Genomic DNA, 22,208 nt, shown 5'->3' on the forward strand with positions numbered 1-22,208 from the left:
TTCAAACCATAAAGGAGCTTGATCTCAGTGCCTCCTGAGAGCTAGGCAAGTGCTCTACCACTTTGAGTTATGACCCCCAGCCCTTTTGGTTTTGTTTGTTTGTTTGTTTATTTATTTATTTATTTATTGGATAGGTCTCATGATTTTCCCTGGACCAGGCTTGGACCACAATTCCCATACCTACAACTCCCTCATTGCTTTAATGACAGGCACACTCCAATAAGCCCAGACTATTGTTGACATCAGGTCTCATTAACATTTTCCTTGAGCTGACCGTAGACCATGATCCTCCCAATCACTGCCTCCCAGGTAGCTTGGATTACAGGCATGGGCCACCAGGGCTGCAAACTCTAGATCTTCTTAAGACTGAAATTTCAACCCTTAAAGTCCACTTCATCTTGATCATGTTCTTCTTTACATTGTGTCATTCTCAATATTAACTTCTGGAGCCGCTGATGCTTCCAGGTGCTAATGTCATGAGGTGAAGGATATGTAGAACAAGGAGCCACAGTCTTCCACTTAGAGAGTTAGCATGAGATGTCACTGGCCTGTATGTTAACTTATAGTACTTAACCATCTCCTTGTCCATCTAGCTTCCCTTTCCTTCTCATTGCCTTCCCAGAACCCCAGCCAAGACTCACCACCCACCTGGGTTCAGTCACCCAGTCTCCTGCTTACTTTCCACAGATGCCAGAGCATTAAGCCAGCTCAGAAGAGGTTTGAGGAACAGCAGAATGTAAATCCTTTGTTTATTCCTCCTTGCTGTGATTTCTTCCTTGTCTAACAAGTCATCTGCTTTCACAGCATCTTTCTCTCCGTTTTCTTCTCATATTTCTAAATTGTTTCTAGTTTCAACTGACTGGAATAGTAATTTTAATATTATATGTAAGACATCTTTATTCCTAAGTATGTGCTCAATCTGATAAACATGCATGTATATTATGTACTCACCACATATGCATATTGAAACATGTACCTGGAACCTATACATTTTGTGTATGTGTCATATGATTTATATAAAGTGAGTATGCAAGTTTTGTAAATTTCCCAGGACTAGTCCACACAGTTCTTTCTTCAATTTTGAATTCATTTGATTTTTATACTCTCTTCTGTCCCAAAAGCACAGCCTATAGGCACTATAATTTCCATGTTTTGGCCTTAAATTTTTGAGCAATGTTTTACCAATTATGTTTTTCTTGCATATTTTCACATTGGAAGTATCTTTTTCTCCTGGAAATCTTATTAGGTAAGAATCAACAAAAATGACAATATCAGAGGGTCTATAAACTTCACTTCCTCCTTTAACATTCATGGCTGAGCCTACATTCTTTGCTGATGACCACTTTCTATACCAATAAATTAGTGATAACAATGGATCATTTGGCTGTGGTTTTATTTTAGAGGTGAATGTGAATGCTTCCTTTGAAATGAAGAACTCTACCAAGCAGGGTGGTGATGCTCCCAAAGGATCAGTTGACAACACAGATGGGTTTCAATATGGTCTCACTGATGCCACAAATGTCCTGAAAGAGAAGATTATCAAAAGAAAAGTACTGTTCAACCAGTATAGAATAGCATGCAAATTCCCCTACCCAGCATACATAGGTAATCACTCCCATGGCTCTGGATGCAGTTACTCCTTATCACTCTCTATGTAGGGTTGGAGTTCATTCTTGTTACTATGTTTCCACTTCAAGGTTTGTTCTATCCAACAGATGATGTAACCTCTCTTCTTACCTCAAATTTCCATGAGCTGTTATCCAGCCAGGCCTCCCCAACTTCATCTGCTGTTTGCACTCTGAATTCTTTTTCTCCTGACTGCTGCTGTCCTGATATTGTAAATGCCACAGAGAAGCCTGAACAGTTGTCATCCTATTGTATGAAGAGCATCTTTTAGGCTGTTAAGTACATGCAATTTCCGAGAAACCCCACACTGTCTTGACTTTTTGCCTTCTCTTTCCAGCTTTCTCAGCTCCACTGCCTCTTTACACTGGAAGCACATCCAGTTTAAATCACTTGTGCAGTTCTCCTGTACCATGGCAGCACACTGAGTCTAGTCTTTTGTAAACAGAGATGTTATCATGGTATGCTGGAGTTGTTTTGTGCAGGCTTCCAAGACTTCATTGTTAAATATTCAAGAATTTTGTGATCTAGATATGAAACCATTGATAAATTGAATTTGGCATGTGTGAATTTTTATTCCACAAAAAGAATAGGGAACCACCAAGGCAAACTCTAATTATTGTTAAATTGGACATGCAAATAAAAGGATTCAAATTAAAGTCACGGAGCCCCAATGACAAAAACTGAATTGCAAACTGAGCTTTATGTGGGAGACATGTAGTGGCCTGGCATCAGTGTTGTCTTCAGCACCATGTGTGCAGCCCTTTACTAACATACATGTGTTTTCCAGGACTCATTATTTGTATCTCATGGACTTGACACTACTTGGAGAATATTAAATGGCTCGGGAAAGGGGCATTCATACAAAAGTAGACGCCAAGGGCAGTACTTTAATGCTGCACAGATCATGAGCTGCTTGGGCACTCTGTTCTCTACTTATTATTTCATTTTCTACATTTAACACCATTAAATTTGGGTGTCTGAGAATATGAGAGCCTCATATTTAACTAATATTATGGAAAGTGAGTCCAGGGTCAGTAATAAGACCCAATATGATTGCTGAAAATATAGGAGGAGTTTGCATTAGGCCAGTGCAATTGACAAGAGTGTAATCTACCTAAAACTGTCAAAAGGAAGAGTAAAATCCATAAAGCCAGTTGGATAGGAACCAACCATGAAATGGGGATGTGAAATTAGAGTGATGGAATCCCTGGGTCCACTCCCTACCTCCAGATCATGTTGCCATGAAATGAGCACTTGGACAGGTGAATTTCTTGAACACACACCTGAGAGAGAGTGACCTCAGACCTGAGAGTCTCACTTAAATAGTCTGGGATGTGTTTGGGGCATTGGTGTTTTAAAAAGATCCCAGGTGATTCTGGCACATGGCATAAAATGAGGAGCATTGTTTATGATATTCTCAGGTGGTCAACATGGAATTGTCACAAATGTGTGGCTTGGTCCATAGAAAATCCTAGCATCCACTAGCCATTAATGGAACCTCTATTCCCCTCTCAAAAGACTGTTTGAACATCACAAAAAAACATGCAGATGGATACATGAGACCTGTAGCTTCACACTTGAAAATCATGTGCACCAACTGCTTTGAATACCAGATTAAATAAGAATAACCACACTGAAACTATGCATACAAAACAAACCCCACCTCCTCCAATTACTCATAATGAACTTTAGTATTTTATTTTCCATTAAAAATAAAAACTTCAGTTTACACTCCACCATATTAACTTCCCAGTCCTCTAATGAGAACATAAAACAAAATCTCTTTCCTTTGAAGGAAATAGAAAGTAAAACTAAGGAAACTGTTGTATATTTACACTTCTATGCCAGTCTTGACTGCCATAAAATACTAAAAAGGAATCTTTTCTAAAGGAGCACTTTAGGATAAGAAAAATACAAAGAAGTTAGAATATAGTAAAACACAGTGCAGTCAGTTTTGCTTTAGTGATATATGGGTCTAGCTATTGAGAATATTACTAGAAATGCTTTATGGTGTGACCTGTGTGGAATTGCCTTCAAGAAATTACAGAAAGAGTTGAGCTCTGCTTGAATTCACTGCTCTCTCTTCTGCCTTTCCATTTTGAGTGAACCCTTTCTCCTGTCTTTCCTGAAATGCTTTGGAAAAACACTTTGAAGTTCTGTAGAGTAGGATGCCCATCTAGCCAAGGCCATCCAAAATCCAAGGTGCCTGTTGTGCCCATCACTTGGTGCCTTCCTTGCTCTTCCTCAAAGTTCATGGAAAGGGTCTGCTCCAGGATTGTCAAGAAGTCATGTGGCTTCAGCTACAGATTGGCCCCCATGCATTACTGTCTACTCTTTAGTAAAAGATGGGACTGGACTTGGGTACTGCTTGAGACATGCTGGCTGTCTGACCTAGGGCTCTGACAATTGTCCACCCACTCTTACCTTTATGGATTCATAAGAAGTATGTTTCTCTCTCCCACAGCAGTCTGTTTCTGTGCATCATAAGTGCTCAAAACATACAGCACCTAAAAGTGGAAAAAGCCTGTCTTTTGATCAGGACAAAGAGGAAAGTGGCTGATAATCACTAGTTTCTGGGTAGGACAAGGAAGGGGCCCTGAATCCTACACCACAAACTGGACTGAAAGTTCAGGAGGATCTCCTATACCTCATTGTATACCTTCTCTTTCAGCCAGCCTGAGTCTCAACAATATGGCTGATTCTCATATAGGAACTCAGGTGGCCCCTGCCCTCTGTCACCACTGAGCAATAATACCTCCAATGGCAACTATACACATGCTGTGACCAAGACCCTCACTTGATTCCTTTCTCCCTCTCTCAGATACCAAGTGTTGCTGGAACTAAAAGATGTATTGTTGATTTGAACAAAACTGCATCACAGGAAGTACCATTTCCATTGAAGAACTATAAAAATCAATTGAAGTTAAAGATGAAACAGAATGCTGAAGAGAGACTTCATGGTCATTGGATTTCATAATCATGAAAGGCTCTTGACAATTTTCACTCCAGAAGGCCAGTTTTATTGGGGAAATAAGTAACTCAGTTTCTAATTGTGATTAGTACCTGACATCAAAAACTAGACATAGACACTACTGAAAGACCTTAAAATGCCACTCCTCACAGTTCCCACTCTGCAGAAAATCAAGAGCAGGAATAGCTGGAAGAAGACATCATATCAAACTGGACCCCATTTTGAGATGGAAAGTGCTAGAAAAAGGCAGTATTAACATTGTGGTGATTTTATTGAAGATGTTTAGCCTGAATTTTAGCACAGGAAATTATGAGACATGTGAAGAATACAGATCACTGAACAGGACAACTGACTTGTCTTCTTCACTCAAGGTCAACACAAATAAGATAACAAAAAGGAGAAGAGATATTTTGGTTGAAAAAGATTACAAAGATGAATTTTTTATTCTTCTTTGAATTAAAAACCTCTTTTCACCTTTTTGTTGTCAGAGGCTGTTGTGACCCTGGCCTGTCTGTAGAGGACAGGTCAGTTGTCTGGTGTCAGGGCCCACATTCTTCAGTCTGACAATTTCCTTAGGATTAAATTCAGCCTAAACTTTTAGCTTAGAACAATGTACATCTAATGCCATATGCTTCCTGTCACAGCCCATCTGCAGGCCAACACCTTCCGGTTTTTCCACCACTCTTGTGTCAGTGCTAGGACTGTCACTTGGGGATGAAGGCATCTACTTTTTCTATTCTGGAACTGACACAGTATTTTCTCTTAAACTATTAAACAATATGGGAAGTGATGCTTTGAAAATGTATAAATGTCCTATTCTCCAATGTTCTTTCTTTAAAATATTACTGTCCATTATTCTACCTTGTTCACACCCTGGTTTGTGTTTTACATAAAATTTTAACATTCATGTTTGCACCCTAGGAATGCGATAATTCAGTTCTTCACATATATTTGCTTTTGCTGGCATTTGTAAAAATTCCATTTTTTAATGAATTTTAGTTTTAATCCAAAGTTAATATTAACCAGAATAATTAAATCATTGACGTCAATCACTGTGGACTCATTTTTTTTAAGTTCAATGTTATAATTTTTATTACTATGATGGATTTGTGGGTAAGGATATAAATTAGCACAAATATTTTTATTTTCCTATTTATATTCTAAACTCTCCAATATCATTTAGATTATTTTTACCACACGTAGTAGATGGTATTTACTGTAGTTCTTCCTCCATGGTGTGTGAATGTGTGTTGTTTGGCATTTAGGAAGCATTATACAGTTTGTTTTAGCATTAGCCTAAGAAAATTTTTGATGTCTTCAGCATTCTTTGCTGGACAAACATCTAACATTTTGTGTATAAGTTTTACATGATAGCTTTCTACTTCAACTGGGGAACTGATGACATTATTTGCTTTTTTCATTTCTACCCACAGTGCCTGCCAATTATAGTTATTTCAACCCAAACTATTTCTCTCACCTTGTCAACAGTGTTTTGTTTTTGTTTTTGCTTTTTTTAGATCAAAATTAAAACTACTGCTGCTCACTAAAATGTAGTGTCTGCATCACCACTTGGGTGGAATTCATGCTTGGCAGAGCTCAGGGTGGAGTCAGGAGGCTCTGAGTTTTGCATGCTTAATACTCCTTTTCTACTGTTGTATTTGGGTAGCTTAGAGGACAGATGGTGCTTGAGTATTTAGAAAATATTGCAATGCTTATTGAGGTAAGCTTGTTACATATTCAGGTTCTGGTTTTCAGTTTTGTTCTACAGGGCCTTAAATTTTTACCAGCTGTTTCATTCTTTCTTTTCACCACAAGTCTCCAGTACATGCTTCCTCCGTTAAGGTTTTCCCCTTTCCTCAGCAATTCTGACTTTCCAAGGTTGAATGCTCTTCCTTAAAGAGCCCCTTCCTTCCAATTCCCCAGTGGCAAGTGTTCTAACCAAACACTTTTCTGATGTGTTCTGAGTGTCCACACTCACCCTCTGGGGACAAGTCTTTCTATGATCTGCCATGAGAACTTTCCTGCTGCCCTCTATTTGCATACTCTATGCTGCACCTTTTCTGTTAAGTGGCTCCCAGGCCTTGATAAAATCATTTGAGGTCCATGGTGTTGTCTGGTCCCTGGAAGTTTGGGGACAAAGTTAGAGGGGTATTTTAATCTGTACTAAATCCTACAAATTTAAAATACATGTTGAGAGATTCAGCTGCTATTATCCTATGGGGACCAGTACTCTCCCTGCATGCACTTCTTAAAATGCAGAGTTTCAATGGTACTCAAAAGTAGACAGAATCACATAATACAAACCCCTGTGTTCATTGGCCAGGTTCATCGTTTATCACCTCAGTTGAATTCTTTTAATATAATCTCTATATACTTTCCTTTGTAAAAATTATTTAAAGAAAAGTCCAGACATTGTATTGCATTTTTAATCACATGAGTATATTTTCCTAAATGAGTATGTTTTGGGAAGGATTATCACAATTGTATTACAGCAATTCTTTAAACAATTTTTTGACAGTACTGGGGTTTGAAATAGAGCCCTGCACTTGCTAAGCAGACACTTTAACCCTTGAGCCATGCCCCCAGCACTAAAATTTTTTTTATTTGTAAAAAGTTAGTGATTTCATTGTGAAATTTCCATGCATGTATACCATGTACTTTGATCATATTCACCCCCTTTATTCCCCTTTCACATCCCTTACCCTTTTTCCCCACCCACGTCCACAATAGTCCCTCTTCTATTTTCATGTCCCTTTTCTTCCCTAGACTCCAGAAATGCAAGAAAACATGGAAAAGTCATCTTTGTGTGACAGGTTCAAGTCATTTAACATGATGATCTCCTTTCCATCCACTGTCTTGCAAATGGCATAAAATCATTACTCATTATGGCTGAATAAAACCCCATTGTGAGCCAGGTGCTGGTGGCTCACACCCATAATCCTAGCTACTCAGGAGGCAGAGATCAGGAGGAACGCAGTTCACAGCAGACCCAGAAAATAGTTTGCGAGAACTTATCTCAAAAAAATAAACATTATAAAAAAGAGCTGGAGGAGTGGCTCAAGGCACAGGCCCTCATTTCAGATCCCAGCACAAAAAATAAAAACATTGTATAAATAAACCACATTTTCTTTTCTTCATTTTCTGGTGGTACTGGGGTTTGAACTTATGGCCCCAAGCTTGCTAGGCAGGGGCTTTACACCTTGAACCACATTTCCTGCCCTTTCTGCTTTAGGCTACTTTTCAGATAGGGTCTCTTGATTTTGCCCTGATGGGTCATGAACCACTAGCCTCCTATTTATCCTCCCACATAGCAGGGATTACACCTGGCTTGTTTTGCTGAGATATGGGGTGTCACTAACTTTTTGCCTGGGCTGGCCTCAAACTGGGATCCTCCTTATCTCTGACTCCTGAGTAGTTGGGATTACAGGTGCAAGCCAAATGTATTTTAATGCATTTGTTGATGGATAACTAGACTGATACCTTAACCTGGCTATTGTAAACACTTCAGTGATAAACATGTGAATGCAGGCATCTCTATTGTATTGTATGCTGACTTTGGTACCTTCAGGTATATACTCAGGAGTGGTATGGAAGTTATATATACATATATATATATAATTTTTTTTGGCAGTACTGGGGTTTGAACTGAGGACTTCATGGTTTCTAAGCAAGGAGTCTACTACTTGAGCCACTACACCAGTCCCTATTTTTACTTTTCATGAGGAGACTCTGTCCTGATTTCCATAGAGGCTGCACTAATTTGCATTTGTGCCAGCTCCGTGTAAGGGTCCCTTTTTCCCAACATACTCACGAATATTTGGTGGTTTTTATTTTCTTAGTGGTAGCCACCCTGACTGAAGTGAGATGCAATGTCAATGTAGTTTTCATTTGCGTTTCTCAGATGGCTAAATATTTTGAACATTTTTGTGTATTTTTTGGCCATTTGTATTACTTCATTTGAAAAGTGTATATTCAGTTCACTTGCCATTTATTTATTGGGTTGACATTTGAGTATTTGATTGACTTCTTTGCATATTCTGGGTGTTAATCCCCTGATGGATGAAAAACTGGCAAAGATTTTCTCCATTCTGTAACTTTCTCTTTCACTCCAGTAATTGTTCCCTTTGCTGTGAAGAAGCCTTTTAACTTGATGCAATCTCATTTGTGAAACCTTGCTAACTTTGATTTTCTCTTTTTTTCTTTGTCTTTCTTTCTTTTTCCATAGTACTGGACCTTGCACTTGCTAGACAGGTGCTTTTCCACTTGAGCCACACTGCCAACCTGTCAATAATTGCTATTATTTCTTAAGCTGTTGGAGACCTATTCAGAAAGTCATTGCTTGTACCTACATCCAGAAGTGTTTTCCCTATGTTTTATTGTAGGAAATACAAAGTTTCAGGTTATATATTAAAGTTTTTTATTCATTAACAGGTGGTTTATGTACAGGGTGAAGATGGACATCCACTTTTCGCAATACCACTTATTAAGCAAGCTTTTTTCCACTGTATATTTTTGGCATCTTTGTAGAGCATTAGAATGCTGTAGCTGTGTGGACTTACTTCTGGATCTTCTATTCTATTCCATTGATCTACATGTATGTTTTGTGCCAGTACCATGCAATTTTTTGTTATTATTGGTCTGTAGTAGAGTTTGAAGTCAATATTGTATAGAATAGCAGCAGGTTGTGCCTTTCTCTGAATGACAGCATTTTATAAAATAGCAATTTGTTCCATTTTGAGTGCAAATGTTGAGGCAGAATGATTTTGCAAGCAAATAATCATTAGCTATCCAGCACAAACCATAAACATAAAATATTACTACCTATGGATTTATCATATTAAATCAGGAACATATAGACACATTGGTGTATTAAAACCATATCAGAAAAACCAGGCCCATGAGTTATTGAGTCAACCTACCAACAAATGATGCAATCCCCTCACCTGGATTATATAAAAGAGGGCCACCTAACACTGGGGCACAGCAGCACCCACCAAACTCTCATCTGACCATCCAGTGCCATGCATCCTAGGATCCACTGGATTAATATGCACCAAACTCCTGAGTCTATCCCCTAGTCTTCAGATGAGTCTGAGCTCTCTGCTGAACATGTCCCACTTGAAATGTTATGGTCCCCAGTAAGAAAGGAACCATCTTTGGTCCTTGAACTAGCAATGTGGTTTGATAGCCAGAACAGTTCTGTGACTGGGATCTTTATGTTTATATCTTATGTAACTACCTGCAGCCTGTGCTTCTGTGTTACCTCTCTGTTCTTGCCTTCAGCTAAGGCCCCTTTGAATCCAACAGCCATTTTAACCCTTTTAACCCTTTCTTAGCTATTCACTTTATTGTATAAAGTGTAATATGTGATCTGAGAGTTAATATTAGTAATTAATATTGGAATAAAGGAACCTGTGACTGTCAAAGGCTATGACCACCAAGTGAAATCAGTAGTACTTGGTGAATTAGGCCAATTAAATTGATATAGTGTATGAATTGTTATTCCATAAATTCTGACATTGTGGAAAGATGCAAATGTGTCTGTCTGTGCTTCTGACATAGCTCACTCACTACTCTTCTAAAAGATGGAAAAGGAAAGGAAGAAGAGTTTGCCTGAGAGCCTCCTGAAGGGCAGGCAGCCCTACTGACACTTTGATTTTAGGCTGGTGAGACCCATGTTGTGGTCATAACCCACAGACCTGTAAAATAATGAATTGTGTTCTTTTAAACCATGAAGTTTATGAAAATTTGTTGCAGCAACAAAAGAAAATCCAAGTGCCTAGTTCATTCACTGTAGCAGTAATAAAATCTGAGCAATATGATAAACACTGGGTAAATTCTGAAGCTCCTAAGCTAGCAGGCAAAGAGATATTTTTATGTATTTTACATGTAAGTGATACATTCAGAATCTGTCCTTTCTTCCTTTCTAGCACTTCTATACAGTTCTCCTCACAGAACTCAACACAGATCTTATTTGAATTATAGCAAATTAGAATATGCTGGTTATCACACAGAGTTTTTTGCTTTGTTTTGTTTTAAGAATGAACTGTGTTTCTGTTACCTACAGGGAAAGAATATAATTTATAAAAAAGTTAAATAAAACAGAGAATTGCCTCTCAAAGATATTTTCCTATCCATTTTTATAAGGGACAGAACTGTTTTCAACATTCACAATGGGTCAAATGCAGTTACTTTAAAAACCTTTCTCCAAAAGTAACTTGTGACTATAACATATTGTTGTTGTCACGAACATTGCCAATGAGTAAAATAACCTACTTAGGATCCATATTTGAGTCATCCTTTGGCCACTGGATTATCTTACCAGGGCCAACCCACCCTGGTAGCACAGAGATGAAGGAGTATTTGCTGGCATACTGCAATAACCACAGGGCAAGTGGCTCTCCAGTTTGATTCTTCATCCTTTTTTATGTTTCTTTTTGAGACAGGGTCTCACTGTGTAGCCCAGCTGCCTTGGAACTTGCAATTTTCCCAAGTCATATTCCCAAGTACTGGTGAGGCAGGCTAGAAATAGGAAAAGTTTGGGGATCGTGTAGCTTGCCTGATGATGGGCCAAACCACCCTCACCTAGCTGGGAACTACCCATGCCCCTCCCCATTCAGTTCATTATTGGGTGGGAACATTCTGGGCCTGCCCTCCCAAGGGGTAAAGCAGATTTTAAAAGTAACTGAAAAAGAAAAGCACACTCTCTCTGTCAGTGGATTCTACCTGTGCCAACTGTGCCCTCTGCTTCTTTTTCCCTTTCCTCACCTGGCAGAACAAGTGACTCCTCTTTTCTAAATAAAGTAACCACGTGCTCTTCTTGGATTTTTCCATTTGGAGCACAAAAACCAGGATCTTCTGATCACACACTGAACCAGGGCCATTAACACTAGATTACATGTGTGTGACACCGTGCCTTGGCTTTTTGCTACTTTGCCTTTAAATGATAATATTCTGCTAATTTTTTCCTCCATTCAACTAATTCTGCCAGTGACTTTCTGTTTTAAAAGACAAAGGAACCCATGCAAACACTTATCCATGTGACCATAAAAGCACTAACTGTTTCAGTCATCTCCTATCTTTCCAAGGCAGGAGTCTCTTGAAGGTCCTTTGTTACTGCAGCAGTGTTGGTGGTGGTTGTGCTAGCAATTCAGTTTTTTGTTCTAGCTGTCATGGTTTCATTTTAACTATTTCTAGGAAATAATTTGGAGTGGTAGCTTAATTTTAATTCTAGAAAGGAATTTTCTCAAGGAATAGTTTAAGATTTTTATTTCAATATTTACGGAATGACTTATGCACTTTTTCGATGGAAGGTTCTAAAAAAAATCTTTTGTTTTGCTTCAGTGATATAGAGAATGTGCTTTAAACTGCTGTCTGTCACCTGCCACCTGGGGGACTTATATAAAAAGTGCAGCTTCTTGGACCCCATGCTGAATAACACTCTTGAGTCATAGCCCCAGAGCTAGTTCCTACAATCTTCATGGCCAGTTCCAAGGCATCCCATGTTTAGAAAACACTCCTTCATATTTTAGACATGAGATGTTTACAAAATGACAAAGAGGTGAACACGTAATCTTTCAAATTTAGACTTTAAGGATTAGCCTGTGAGTTTCTTAATGACAGTTCCTTTTTCCTGGTTCTGGGGACTGGTACAGAATGGGAAACAAAGGAGATAAGGAAAAATGATTTCTTTGTATACATTTTGTTTTAATTGCCACCAAACAGACTTTTGTTTCCTCTCACCCACCCTGTCCACAAGCTGGCCTTCAACATAAGGTTACAGCAACATATATAAATCTATATCATACATTTTGTACACAAATTCCCACATCCTATAAGCACTGTGAAGACACAGACCAAGCTGCAGTACAACCCTGGACCTTGCCACGTCACTGGAACATGAGCACAGAACTCCTGTATGCTACACTTTCAGTAAGCGTGGTCTGGCCATCAGTCTCCAGTTTCCCTGAGGGAAGTAAGGATGACAAAATGGCACAGTGTATTTGGGGAGGAGGGTCAGTACAATTTGGACATTGCATAAGAAAAGAAACAGAATCTGCTTGGCTAAGCATAAGAGGGCATCAGCAAGTCACCACATGCATCACATGGGTTGGCTTAGGTCAGGTGGAGATCCAGGAGTGCTGCTCGCTGAGCCCCTGACACTGTCCAGCAGGGAACTGCTGCTCAGTAGTGTGCTTCTACAAGTGCCCAAGGAGCTTCAGCATGGGGACCACATCCCCACTTATAGAAGGCAGAGCCCTATTTCCCCTGAGTTGACCATTTAAGGACAGCTGCTGAGTCAAAAAGTGGGCTTTGGCAGGTGCCAAGCCACAGAGGCTGTTTAAAGCAGTGTCACAAGGTTTTCTGTGCAATCCACATGTGTTTTTCTTAGTCCTAGGCCCAGAGAACTTTGGCTAATGGTATTCCATCACTGGAAGGAAGTCATCCTGCCTTTCTGCCTGACCCACCAAGACACATCTCTAATCCCTTCTTCTGGACCTCCAGCACATTGGAGTGGTGGGCCAGATGCACCTCAGCAGATAGGGAGCTGTGCAAGAGGTGGGCAGGCCCAGTCTTCCTGTTGTTTTAAGGACCTCTGGCTTCATTTCTTGTGTGGATCCTGGAAGGCAAGGGTCACAAGGCTGGAGTTCACAGCAGAGCCCTTAAGGATTTCACCTGCAGGCAAAAAGAAGACAAAGCTATTCAGAGTTGTCAGACCTGTTGCTGCAGCCTGAGGCCAGAGAGAAGCATGCTAGAAGCCAGGAATGTAGGAAAACTGGTTAGGAAAATGAGCTATGGATGTGCTGGGTCTAGAGTAGACAAAGAAGCCCCAACTGAGAGAAAAGCATCCCTGTGCACCAGGACTCCTGCTGCTCAGCTACAGCACACTCCCCATTCAGTGACCAATTCATGCTCCATGTCAGGTAGTCTAAAGCAGAAAAGAGAAGTCCTTTTCCATCTTCCAAGAGAAGTGCTGAGCAGTAAACATGCACATATGGAAACAGCTTGCTCTAGGAAGGAGAGGCCCTTTGTGTGAGTCCCCTGGTTAGGTTCTGGCCCAGTTATGGTAAGGGGTCTCATAGATCTTCTTAGTCTAATTTCACCTTTACATATTTGGGGGCAGCTAGCTCACAGAGACCAAGGACCAGCCAAAGCCACTCAAACTGCCAGCAACAGGCTGCAGTTAGAGCCAAGGTTAAGGGAAGTAGGAGGGAAGCTTGCACACTGGTACATTTGTGGGGACAGGAATAAGGCTGCACAGAGGCAATCTGGTGAGTGTTGTGCTAAAGAGGCTCGGGAAAGAAAGAGGCTCAGGAAAGAAAGGAGTCATCAGAGGAGAAACAAAGGGAATTAGAAAAAATGAGGATGAGGTCAATCACAGCCCAACCCATGTCCCTCAGGGCTCAACTTTCTCTCAGGTTACAATGGAGGGACCTTTCTAGAAAAAGGCTCAACTGCTCTGGCCAAGTTTAAAGTCTAATATTAAAGGTTTAGCCCACAATTTCTGATAGCACAAGGGGGTTTGGGCCAGCACATTAGTCTCTCTATTCCAATGTCCCTGAGCCTCTGTGGTCACTGTTCATCTGCCACACAAGTGAAGTGAAGTGTCTGGAAGACCCCTGTTCCTAAGGTTTCCCAGCACTATGGCACCTGTTCTGGCTGACAGTGAATTGCTGCATGCTCCTCTTCTGCTGGTTGGCAGTCTTCAGGTGCTCAGCTGTGCTCTGAAGGACCCTTTCCTGTTTGGATACTTGGGCTCACAGTTCCTAGAGTTCCCCTTCCATTGACTCTCCCTGGGGAAGAGGGGCAGACTTTCAGACAATGGTCAGAAGGCTGAATACACCATGCTTTGTGGCTCTTTGTAGACAAAACTCCACAATCTTCTCTCCACTCACTCTCTGGACTGTGTCCCCCCCATTAAAGCCTCCCAACCCACCAGCTGAGGATTAGGCCGCTAAGAACCTGAAAGTCTTCAAGCAGACCAGCACAGATTTTACTCCTGGTGTCAAAGAGACCTTGGCTGCAGACCAGTATGAAACTCCCACAGAAAACTAGAGCTTTATGTAGGCCTCTTGTTTCTTGGGTTTGTTGTTGTTATTGTTTGGTTGGTTTTTTGTTTGTTTATATGCTTGTTTTGTCCTCTAGTACTAGGGTTTGAACTCAGGGTCTCTCATACTTGCTAGACAGGTGCCATACCCGTTGAGAAACTCCACCAGCCCTTGATCTTGCATTATTTCTATCATTCTCCCATCACAGGTGAGGTTTGGGGCTTCAGGAATTTTATGTCTGGGGAGCCAAGGCAGGATGAAGGACAGGGTACAAATTGACAAATGTCTGTGCTTACATGAAGATGCTAAAGCACCTCCATGGAATTAGCATATTTGGGTCCCAAAAGATCTCAGCAATGTTCAGCTGAGGATGGAATCCCATCAAGGAAATCCTGAGATATGCTTACCCAAAAGTTTGCCAATCAGAGCCAGCCTGAGATCCAGTGGACACTGAGTGGAGACTGACTTTCCCCAGGTCTGGCCCAGAGATGCAAACTTAAAGATGTATTGGGTGGCTAAAGGAGGCTTGCTGGTTCATGGTGACATGTTGTAATCTTTGGCCTGGCTGGACTTGAAGGGTGGAGAAGAAGTGTCCAGCTCAGTCAGTCTTCAAGATTTTCAGGAACTGGGCATTTATGGGGTTAGCACTGATTTTGCCTCTGCTTCTCGGTTTCCTTTCCTTCTCCTCTTTGATTTCTTATCCTGGAGGCTGGGTGTCAAGGGAGAAGGGATACAATGAAAGCAACCAGCATGGATTAGAAGGTTTCCCTCAAATGCTCCCCTATGGTCCTATCCATCTCAAGTCACCATGTGGCTCCTGACCATTAGGAAAGCTGTAGGTTGAGGAGACAACCATCCTGGGACAACACTGCTGGGCTTGAACCAGTAGAAGACATGCTCTCTTACCGCTTTGCCCAGTAGTGCAGGACCTCGGGAGCTTGGCAAGGCTGCTTGCCAGAACATGGTGAGGAGGGATGCTGACTCCTCTAGGGTGTGGTTCAGGTCAGGGGCACTGCTCTGCAGCTCATGGACACCTGTGCTGCCCAGCACCTGTGGAAGGGGTTAGGTGGTCAAGGATATGACTAGAGATGAGACATCACAGCTTACTCTGAGCACCTTGAGAATACTTCATAAGTGAGGCACAGACCATTGCCCTGCATGAAACCCAGGCTTATTTCTTTGAAGACCAGGATGAAGGGCTTCTCTGTTACCTGAAATACCTCTACCACCTAGATACCCTACAAAGCTTTCAAAACTCATCCCTGTGTTATACTCTCTGTGGACTCTGTACTTTCCTTGCCTGTAATGAAAGCCCAGAGGATGACACAGTGCTTGGGTACCCTTATTGTACTTATTGACTTGGACCTGTGTCTTGCTCTCAGGTGGCTGGCTCCTTAGAGGCAGAACCATAAATCTCCAGTGGCTGAGATACTGCAGCCACTGATGCCTGCACCTGGCAACAGCGAAGAGCTCTGAGAAGTTTGCTGACTGCTTCCCTTGTCCAAGGCTGCCAGGCTTCTTACACTTGCCACACGAGGCCCATACAGTTGCTAAGCCTCAATGTCTGCCAACTGGATTGATTTTAATCTGCCCACAGTTTACTGAGTGCCCACATGGCTATAGCTGATAAAAAGCTACTGATGGGCACTCAGCAAGGTGCCACAGAGATGTTGACACTTAGCAGATATCTGTTGACTATGGTACCAATACCTCCCAGGCCCCCCTATGGTTCCGAGGGAAACTACTTTATCTGCAGCCTTATCTGTAGCAGAGTAGAACATACGGTGGAAATAGGAGAGAGAAGAAGGGGCCTGGATACAGCAAATGGAAGATTCTTCTTCAGCTGTTGAAAGATATAGAACATGAGAATCATATTGGGAGAACGAACTAAAGTCAGAGGAAGGCTGTGAGCATGGTTACCTCTGCGTATTGAGCTTCATGGCCTGGGAGGTTGCATGCTGTTATTATGAGAGACAGAATCTTTTGGACCAGCAGTTTGCGTTTTCCAATCTGCTGTCTTAGAGCACAGTAGTCATCAGCGTGGCCAATGACATGGCGGCCATGCTTGTTTGCAAAGGAGCCATCTGTAGCATCACCCTCCAGCGTGGGAGAGTTCTTTGTCAGCTCTGAAAAGGAAAGCATATCAAAATAGGACCCCTCTATTCATAATGACATCCCCAGTCCACTCAAATACAAAAGGACAGTGGAAGAGGCCAGGAACAAGAAAGACAGCCATCAAGAATGCAGTGTGGGTAAAGTCCAAAGAGATATTATGAGCACTTTATGTTTATAATCTTCCTTATATCACTTCATGATGATAAACTTGCAAAAAGAAGACAAATTCTATCCTTATCAACAAGTGAAATATTCAGGACAAGTGTTATTAATAAATGGTAAGTTTCTGGGTTAAAAAGACAGACAAGAAAATCCACTGGACACAGAGAATACATTAAAAACAGAGAGATGATAGAGCACCAAAACAAAAACAGAGCAGTAAGAAAAGTGTAGAAAGAAGAATGGTAAGAAAAACAGTCAAAGGAAAAATGAGTAGGGCTTTGATGCATACAGACTTAGAAAAATCTCTAAATTCAGATAATGCATTTATAGGGCATCAAAGTTGTTTGTATTCTTAATTTTCTATTCTTGTCTCTGAGTGCTTTGGTTGCCATACTTACCATTTGTCCTGGTGACAATGGCAGAGTCTGAGGCAGGAGCAGGACAAGAGGAGGTGGTGAGGACCAGAGCTGGGGCACTCATACCAACATCCCGAATGGGAAGGGAAACAGCTGGATCCAGGGATAAAGGACAATTACAAATTTCAGATCCCTTGGAGCACACTTCACACCAAGCTCAAGACACATGCATAGCCCAAGATCTAAGGCAGCTGACTCACCTAACATAATTGGCGTCCAGATGCCACAATGAAAATCAAGAGCCAACAAATCACTTAGTTAAAAGGTATTCCTTTAACTGAAGAGTACTCAAAGACAATGCAACTTCTAATTGAAAAAATTATTAGGTATAATTTTATAAATCCAATTTTGAGTGTAAATTTTGTATGTGGTATCTACTACAATGCCTTGTAATGAAATATAAGTGTGCATAAATGTATATAGAATATATGTTAAAATGTTGAGCAAGGGCTGGGGATGTAGGTCAGTGGTAGACTGACTGCTTACATGCTTGAGCTCTGGGTTTCATCCCCACTACCCTGGACACACACAAAAGTCACTGAAGAATGAATGGGTTCATGAGGGATTAAATGCAACATTCCAGTCAGCATTCTGCTGGTTAGTATTAGAAAAAAAATTCAACTGAGAATAGGAAGCAGAAGGCTTAGTGGCTTAAAGGTATCCTATTGGAGATCAGGAAGCAGTCCAACTGTGGAGAAATCAGAAGGTATTACAAAGACAGAAAGGTGCTGCTCAGACAACTGTGGTGCAGAGCTTGCTTTCTAGATCAGGTCTCTGGGTGTGAGAGCTGGAGGAGCAGGGTCTAAGCCATGGGGTGGCATCTTGGTTGGGGTATAGAGAGCCAGTGAGAGGGGAAAGCCTGGTTAGGGGGAAGAGGAGGCAGGACTCAACACCACCGCCCCAGAGAGGCAAGACAGCAATGTATGCTAAGCACTTCCTGTGTTCAAGCACTATGCTTTGCAATCCTAGATATTTCTTATTTAATGGCTACAACAACAAGGTCATGTGATTGTCACTTTCACTTGACAGATAGGTCATCTGATAAATGAGTTTCCAACACAACAAGAGAAAGTAATGATTAAAATAAAGTATTAGATATGACAATTTGAAATCTTAGTTGTTCCTGATTAGAATAAAATTAAGGACACAGCCTTGGAGGTGAGTGGAGAGGGTGAATTTAATGGTGCCTCAAAGGGAAAAACAGAAGAGGAAGATCTGGTTGAATGTATCCAGAGACTAGGAGATAGGGGTCCTATTACCCTTAAGATTAACATAGAGGAAGTGAGGTTGAGACTGGCCATTGAGGAGGGAGAGAGAGATCTGATTGATATGCTTATGTGAAGAGATAGACAAGTAAAGGAAATGCAAATCAAAACTACACTGAGACTGAGATTCCATCTCACCATAGTCAGTATGGCAATCAACAAGAAAAAAAATAACAAACACTGTGGAGGATCATTGGGGAAAGAACATACACCACTGGTAGGACTGTAAAGTAGTGAAACTGCTATGGAAATCAACACAGAGGCTCCTCAAAAAACTAAAAATAGACCCACCTTAGGATCCTGCTATACCATTCTTGGGCACATATCTAAAGGAATGTAAATCAACAAACAAGACGAATACTTGCACACCCATGTTTACCACAGCACTATTCACAATTACCAAGCTGTAGAATCAGCCCATGTGCCCAACAACCAATGAATGAAGGAAATGTGGTATATATATACACAGTAGAATATTATTCAGACATAAAGAAGAATGAAATTATGTCATTTACAGGAAAAGAGATGGAACTAGAGATCATCATGTTAAGCAAGATAAGCCATGCTCAAAAAGCCAAATATCTCATGTCTTCATTCACATGTGGAAACCAGACCTAAAATGATGGCAGTTATGATGATGGTGATGATGATGATATAGGGACATGACTATAAAAGGGGAACTGTCTGGGGGGATCAATGGGAGGGAGTGGGTGAAAGAGATACTGGGGATGAAGAGGATCCAAGTATGTTGTATATACACATATGAAGATAGCATAATGAAACTCACCAAACGTTGTTTAAAAAGGAGGGAGAATGTGGGGTTGTTGGGGATCTAATAGAGTGGTGAACTCATTCAAAGTGCACTTGTAGGCACGTATGGAATTACCACAAGACCCCCTTGTACTAGTAATGTATGTTAATAAAATATTATTGAGAGAGAGAGAGAGAGAGAGAGAGAGAAGAGGATAGGGGAAAAGTGGAGGTCTGTCACCAAAATTAACATGCCTCTGCCCAATACTTTCCCCAAATCCCTGGTTTCCTTAGGGACAGAAGCATTTTGCCACATGCTAAGCTCCCCCCATGTGAGGGAAAGGGAAGCCAGACTAGAAAGTCTGGAAAGGGCAGTGATACTGAGACAGATAATAGACTGCACATTGAAGCATCTATTCCTAACCTATTCCTGGTTCTATGTCTCATCCTGTAACCCTCACTTGTCTGTCTCAGTGCCTCAGTTTTCTTGTGTGAAATGCAGACATAGTGAAACCTTCCCCACTCAATGAAATTATATAAGGAAAACACTTGGTAAATGTTAAAGCACTATACAAATATAAGGGATAGATATTAAAATTCACAGCTATTAATGGTTGAACAATTCTTATTATTCTAGGTACTTGATACTTAATGTTCCAAAAAACCATACAAGGTTTTATATATATATATATATATATATATATATATATATATATATATATATTTATTATTCCCATGTTCAGGTTGAGAAAACTAAGGTTTACAAAGTTTAAGTACTTTGCCCAAAGCAAATAATCTGTAAATGTCAGACTCTGAATCTGGTGACAGATCTGGCCCTGCATCCCACATTCCCACTCAGGAAGCCATATTAAAGCTTCTCCAATTTCACCCTGACCCTATTGAGCATGGGAGAGGCAAGAATGCCTATCCATTGCAGAACCCTGGAGGCTCACACACACACACCTCAGCTGAGGGCTTCCTTAATTCCTTTTCCTTCCTACCTTGGAAGAATGATTGTGTGTTTCCAGGGTCAATGTTAGCTGGGAAGTTCTGGCTGATGGAGGAAGGATTGAGGCCAGCTTTGCTAACACTACCATCTAACTGGTGCTCCAGCTGCAGCCGTAGAGTTGTTCACCTGAATGCTCTGTTCCAGCTGCCCTCTCAGAGCTCAAATCTCTGTCACCAGGTGACTCAAGTCACTGCTCAAAGGGACTTGGTGACAGGCATCCAGGCTGAAAGCTGCAAGAAAAGAGAGGAGGAGTCTGGTAGCACCGATCCAAAAATTTTCAAGCACTTAAGAGGACACTGCTCTGTGACTTTCCTTCCTGCCAGGGATCATACTGTAGTCTTAGGTACCTGGGTAACATATCTGTGATAGAAATGGAAGCTTTCTTGTGTGGCATCGAGGCCCACTGAAGTGGTCCATATTCAGACTGGAATTTCCCTTAGATTCAAACTACCCATCAAATGCACTTAGATGGCATTTGATTGGCAGATAATAACAAGCCTATTATTTCATCCCCATATTGACCTTAGATTTGTAAGTGAAACAGCAGGGCCCTCCAAGGCAGAAGGTGAGCATTGAACTAGAGAAAGGTAAGGTCTGAGGGAGAAGGACATTTGAAGAACTCCAAAATCAGAAATCAGAAAGGAAAGGAGGAATGTGTCAAGACTTTTGGTAACATGTAAGAATGAGGGTCAGACACCTTAGACCAGGTGTCTAATTAAGTGAATTTTTCAACTTCCCCATGTTTTTATCTCCCCTTGCCACACATATTTTTATATACTAGGGTAAGGAGACCTGATAAATTTTATACAAGGATATATACCTAACCTGAAATCTTTAAAGTCCAATGCGTTTTGAAAGGAAAAATTAGTTTTTGTTTTTAGCAGGGCAATAGGGTGCAAATTCCACCTATACCTTACATTACTTGAGCCCTCATGCACCTGGTCCTCAGCCCTTAACTCAGTACATGATATATCTGCCACAAGCTATGTGAGTATTCTCACTAAGATAAATAAAGATATGAATATCCTTTTATCACTTCAGATAGGCTTTGTCACCAAGTGGGCATATGAAAAAAGTTTTAATTGTTGTATTTTGGAATTACAAATAAGGGATTGTGAAGCTCCTAGTGGCAGCAAATTTGAAATGAATCCTAAAAGACCTGTAAACAGGGAGAGCATTGGGGAAGCGGGAGTGATTCGAGGTGATGTGGCTTCAGAGACTAATCCCAAAGTTTCACACTGTTCCCTCTATTTCCTTACCTAAATTAGAATTCTTGCTAACTTTTATTTTTTATTGATTTAAAAAAAAATCTATTCATCATCCATTCTCCTTTACCTTCCTATCTGCACCTAGAAAATCATTATACCCACCTAATAGATTTCCCAGATTCTGATGTCTCTCAACTCTAGTATGTTCCACCAGACTTAACATCTTAAAATTCTGTTTTCAGTCACCTGGTACTTGCCATAGGCTGTGTTTTTACAGTGACTGTACAGAAAGAGGAGGCAAAATAAACCAAGCTGTATATACCTCAGCTCAGGTCTTATGCCTAGTCTTATTATGAATAGGGAGACATGGTTTTTGGAGGTGAAATTCTGGTTTCGTCATATACTTATTTTTCTTGACAATGGATTTTTTTGTCTTTTTGTTTTACTTTGTTCTTTTTGGTGTTGGGATCAAATCCAGGTCCTTGAGCAGGTAGGCAAGCACTCTACCACTGAGCTATATCCTGGCCCTTGAAAGTAGAGTTTAAGCCTGACTTGTAAAGGCTTTCTATGTACTGACAATTGTCCTTCCTACTAACACGACTTCTCACGGCTCCACTGCCAAGCTTCTCCTAGAAGC

General features: G+C 40.9%; 1 protein-coding gene and 1 non-coding gene across 2 annotated transcripts in view; one reads left to right on the top strand and one right to left on the bottom strand.

Annotated features, from left to right (window-relative positions):
• Window positions 1–1,469: 1,469 nt before the first annotated feature.
• LOC109674570 (myomegalin-like) overlaps window positions 1,470–22,208 on the bottom strand; it is a 94,071-nt gene continuing 73,332 nt past the window's right edge. The window contains 8 exon segments of the mRNA XM_074058633.1: window positions 1,470–1,523; window positions 1,738–1,872; window positions 14,263–14,391; window positions 15,553–15,696; window positions 16,567–16,805; window positions 17,322–17,432; window positions 20,356–20,480; window positions 20,482–20,593. Coding sequence (XP_073914734.1) covers window positions 1,470–1,523; window positions 1,738–1,872; window positions 14,263–14,391; window positions 15,553–15,696; window positions 16,567–16,805; window positions 17,322–17,432; window positions 20,356–20,480; window positions 20,482–20,593 — 1,049 coding nt within the window.
• LOC141418365 (small nucleolar RNA SNORA51) lies at window positions 21,812–21,941 on the top strand. Its single transcript, XR_012443020.1, has one exon. It is a non-coding gene; the product is annotated as a small nucleolar RNA SNORA51 (small nucleolar RNA).

Source organism: Castor canadensis, chromosome 16 (assembly GCF_047511655.1).
Source record: "Castor canadensis chromosome 16, mCasCan1.hap1v2, whole genome shotgun sequence".
NCBI classification, from domain to species: Eukaryota; Metazoa; Chordata; class Mammalia; order Rodentia; family Castoridae; genus Castor; species Castor canadensis.